The 5,370-nt window shown below is 34.8% G+C and overlaps 1 protein-coding gene across 1 annotated transcript in view; it reads right to left on the bottom strand.

Moving 5' to 3' along the window:
* Positions 1-4,910, bottom strand: part of LOC106457337 (protein FAM151B-like) — a 13,158-nt gene extending 8,248 nt beyond the window's left edge. Inside the window, exon 1 of the mRNA XM_022383222.1 lies at positions 4,799-4,910. Within this exon, the coding sequence (XP_022238930.1) occupies positions 4,799-4,910 (112 nt within the window). The remainder of the gene's footprint in view (positions 1-4,798) is intronic.
* Between the last annotated feature and the right edge of the window lie 460 nt (positions 4,911-5,370).

Genomic DNA, 5,370 nt, shown 5'->3' with positions numbered 1-5,370 from the left:
TATCTTGTTACTTGAACTTGTATCATCTTATGTTGAGTTCGTGTGTTTCTGTAGTGACGGAATCCTATGACTGCACTTTATTATGTGTTCGTTTTGCTGGATTTCGCTTAGAGTTGCACGGGGACTGTCTGTGTTAGCCGTCCCTAATTTTGAAGATGGAGGCTAGAGGGAAGGCATCTAGTCAACACCACCCAGTGCCAGCTCTTGAGCTACTCTTGTCAGAACGAATAGTGGGATTTTACATTCACTTTTATAACGTACCCATGGTCCCAATGGAGGCTAGAGGGAAGGCATCTAGTCAACACCACCCAGTGCCAGCTCTTGAGCTACTCTTGTCAGAACGAATAGTGGGATTTTACATTCACTTTTATAACGTACCCACGGTCCCAAAATGCAGAGCAGGATTTTTATTTTTGTGGTGATGGGACGCGAACCAGGAAATCTTAACTTCATATTCTGGCACGCTAATCGATGAAGTTTAGCTCAAGAAGTGTGTAGTATTCCTAATCAGACTTTACCATTCCTCATAGATTTAAATATTGAAAAGTCAAAACTATTTAGACTACAGTGCTGGATTTCTTGTTTAGTTCGGGTGCTAAGTTATTTATGGCTAATGTTTCTTTTAATCTTAGCCACTGCTCATTTTCAGCCTTACCGATAATATGGAACTGTTTAATTTCTACATTTACAATCACGCATTTTCTTTATGTTAAAAGTGTGATAAGAGAGAAAAAAATTCACATGTCTGAAATTACCTTGTGTTACACATTTAAATATTTAGACTACTATAAAATACCCATGCTCCGCTGTCGAGATTAAAGGCACTCTCGTAATCCACAGAGACTCTAATGTACTAGTCAAGTTATTACATTATCCCTAATTACTTCTATAACTACTCCAAGGAGAGCAATCTATACCTCCCAAAATCATTAGAACATCCACCCGATCGTGGTACCTGAGCACGAGTGCCAAGTTTGGTCCCACTAGCTTCTGAGAGGGAGTATGAACACAGTTTCAAACGTGGCTCCCCAGGATCTCAAGGGGGACCAGGAACACACGAGCAGATGCCAGATTCGAGTTCAGCGACTCTGATAACCCAATTTAAACCACTATCATGCCTAAATGATCTTACGAAAGCGTTTTAGTCACCTTTGGTACCTTATTGGTAAAGGGGCGCTACATCATTTCGTAAGGACTACTTCCAGGGGCATCTCGAAACCACCTGTCAAGTTTGGTTATGCTAACTCCAGAAGAGGAGTTAGCTGGACATATATAACACCTACAAAGCTACAAGTTGAGTTAATATAGGATTTGGTTTGAATAATCCAAAATAATTTGCATACTACCACTGAGGTATTTCATATATGCAGGTAATAGCCATCTATGATAGGTCTCTGTTTATTCATTGGTTCATCAGAGTGCAGTGTCCAACATGTTAGCCTCTGTAGGTAACTTCCTCGGTTTTGAAAATCACAATAATAAAACAAAAATATTAGTTTGATAAGCTGGTCTTGTATCAAAGAGTTAGGATTAATCTTCATCGTTTGTAGCTTGGTCGAAGTATTTTTAGAGAGTTCTTTACACTGAGTGTTATAACGGTTAAAAACATAAGATTTCTCAATGTGATGCAATATTAGACCCCATTGGCAGCAAACGGTAAATAAACAAATTGGTTATTTGAGGATTTAAACCTATTTATCATGTGCAAAATATAGCAAATTCTGGTGTGTTTGATCTTTTGAAAGTATCGGGGATAAGGATTAAATCACTTGTTTTCTATGTAAGATACATAGGCAACATCTTAACATCTTGTGTGAGGTTCATGTGTTATTAGGACCTTGTAACCAACAAAGTCATGACCTCATAAGCAGTTTGGTTCATAAACAGTTAGAAAAATATGTTCATAAGCTCGGAATCCCATCGATAATTCTAGAGTTAACAAAATGGAATTGTATTAGCTTAAATTAAACTTTACAGAACGAGAATATTTTGAAATATCTTTGAAAGAGTAGATAATATTTATTTAATTATGTAATATATTTAATTGTAGTTCCAGTTAAAACTTTAAAGTCAAACTGGAGCAATACTGTCTTCATAAGGCCACATTCCATTATTGTATTGATATATTCATTGTATAATTCTACAATTTATATGTGTTTATATAAATGTGTGTGTTTGTGTATAAATGCATAACCGTTTTTGTATTTCTAAACTAGTATATTTGTCTTCATTTTTCTTAGCTTTCGTGACAAAATCTCATTTGAGATGTCAGTTCTTTAGCCTGGCTTCTTTCAGGCTGTAAATGGTAGCATAACACTAACACTTTTAGTTGTCAGCCAGATATAAATTACGGCAGCACTTTAGTAGAATTCTTTATATGAAACACAGGTAATAGGCAGAAGGACTTCAAAATAACGTAATAGTTAAGTACGTCAACATAGTGAAGAAACAGGACGTGAACTTAACCTATCAACTTTCAATATCCTTCGCAAAGGCAACACTATCTGGAATTACTGATTAAAGAAACTCTCCACAACAGACAACTTTCCCCGAAATACAATTGCACATTCTTTAATATGTACAGTATATTTGTAGTTACTCCTCTGCTTTCTACGTGTTTCGGTTTTGATTAAATTATCGTTAATGTAGCAATGTATTTTAGTTATTCACTTAGGAAGAATGTAATTGTTTATGTTTTTTAAGATGGAATCTGTAGAATTCCGAAACATTAATCTGTGTCCGTTTCTGTTATAAATAAACAATGTTGTTCATCGTAAGTATCGTTATCCTTTTTATTGTGAAACTTCGTTTTCCTTCGAACACATCGATTGCTAACAACACTTACGTTAACATCGAGACGGATCGATACCATACACGTGGTCATATTTTGGTTGAGTTGATCATCAAATTAATATTTAATGGTATCACACATACCCCTCATGTTACTTCCATCAAAGTAGCATATCAATGGCAAACGTGTAGGTCTCAAGTGGCCCAACTGTAAAACTAGAGGGACTATAACGTTAAAAATCGGGATTCAGGAAGGACCCGAAGTGAGACTTTTCACTTAAACACAAACACAAATTATACAAGAAGTCTCGTGGACATAGCAACTGCTATGTTTAACGCTAATGTTATATTGTATCCAAATATTCCATTCTGTTAGGAAACTAAGGTAATAAAGCGATATTTAGCAACCATGATCCATATAATTAATTCATTTCGAATTCTGCTTTTCCACGAAAACTACATACATCAACCATTTCATCTGTTTGACTTACGTACATCAACCATTTCACCTGTTTCACTTACGTACAACAACCATTTCACCTGTTTGACTTACGTACATCAACCATTTCACCTGTTTGACTTACGTACATCAAACATTTCATCTGCGATACTTACGTACATCTGTGCGACGATATTCTCTTTGCAAACTGTAGAAATTGCATGTTGCCTAAGGCCCGAAGTAACTGTGTAACGATATCCTCTTTGCAAAATGTAGAAATTGCATGTTGCCTAAGGCCCGAAGTAACTGTGCGACGATATTCTCTTTGCAAAATGTAGAAATTGCATGTTGCCTAAGGCCTGAAGTAACTGTGTAACGATATCCTCTTTGTAAAATGTAGAAATGAACATATGCGATAACGACACGCGACGGACTTGAAAGTATTTCTAAATCACTGATGTGTATGCGTAAGTATCGCAGATAAAATGTTTAATGTACGTAAGTCAAACAGGTGAAATGGTCGATGTACGTAAGTCAAACAGGTGAAATGGTTGCATGTTGCCTAAGGCCCGAAGTAACAATTTCTGCATTTCTATGTTTTACTTTATGTCATGTATTGAACAGAAGTTATATATTATTTTTAAACATCCTCAAAGCACCCCTTTCATAAGATTTTATTCTGTGTGATTCTTCGAAACAAAAAAGTGAACCCACTGTATAACTAAATAAAACGTGTACTTGACCAACTCTTTGGCAAACATTTAGTCCTAAATATTTGCAAAACAAATTGAAGTTGCTGTTATTTGCAACTGATAGGTTGCTAAACTGTTTTCATTTTATCTGTTGGCTATAACAACTTTCAAATATTATAAGTTACATTGTAATTTTTATTCTATTTCTATGAATTGTATTTCTTATAGCTTATTACAGTCTATTTGATAATAAGAATATATACATATTGCTTTTCTAGTGTACATGAAGTTTCGTTCTTTTGCAACTCTACTACAATTTAACTATTATTTACAAGTACGTGTTTTGTGTTAGACATTAAAGGGATATCTTGTGTGTTTTGTGTTAGACATTAAAGGGATATCTTGTGTGTTTTGTGTTAGACATTAAAGGGATATCTTGTGTGTTTTGTGTTAGACATTAAAGGGATATCTTGTGTGTCTTGAGGGAGAAATTTTGAGGAGTGTTCGTTTGTTTTGTGTTAGACATTAAAGGGATATCTTATGTGTTTTGTGGGATACATTTAGGAGAGTTTTCGTGTGTTTTGCGGGATACATTTAGGAGAGATTTCGCGTGTTTTGCGGGAGACATTCAGAACAGGTTCCACGTTCTCAGAAACAGGAGTTCTAACAAATCGTCTTCTACATTTCGTACTTGTTGTGTCTACATTCGTTCGACAACTAATACGTCCAAATTTGAAACTCTAAAATCGAATGAAATATATAAACAAAATAGTTATTTTCGATCGACTGTGAAGTGTTATAAGTAGAACTGAAGCTGAATACCACACCACATCTTTTTGCTCGAAGATATATTTTTTTTAATTATGTGAATACTTACATCTAAGGACAACGGCTAATCTCCCTCTGTTGTTGACTTCGAAAGCCCAAGAAATGTTCAGACCATCGCCTTTGGCCTCAGGAAAATAGTCCAATAAATTGAATGGTGGCATTACCTGCAAGCGACAAAAAAAATTTCCTAGCAATATGTATATAATGTTTTTAATATATATAATGAACTATTTTTTAAAATAATCTTTGAAGAAAACTAACATCAAGAATCTTACAAACTGTGAAGTTATTTCTTATTTTAAATTCTACGAATTTTTGTCGCTAACCAGTTGTAGTGCTTATTTCATTTAACCTTCTTGGTTTCTACTGGAACGCCCAGAAGTTTAAGATAGGGCGAGGGTCTCTAAACATCTAGAAATTCTAATAATGAAAAAGTATTTCGGTTACTTAAAAATTACGTCTTGTATCCTTTTACACTATTCTTTCAGTCCAGTGAATCTCAAAAAAAAAAAGGGAAAAAGAAATAAGAAACCATATGTGATGTCTGAACACAAAACTTTGCATTTTATTTACACTTCAAATTATTAAAAACGGTTTCGCGTGGCTAAGTATTGACCATAA

The sequence above is a fragment of the Limulus polyphemus genome, unplaced genomic scaffold (genome assembly GCF_000517525.1).
Source record: "Limulus polyphemus unplaced genomic scaffold, Limulus_polyphemus-2.1.2 Scaffold318, whole genome shotgun sequence".
NCBI lineage: Eukaryota > Metazoa > Arthropoda > Merostomata > Xiphosura > Limulidae > Limulus > Limulus polyphemus.
The sequence above is the reverse complement of the archived record's forward strand: the minus strand, read 5'-3'. Positions and strand labels throughout refer to the sequence as shown.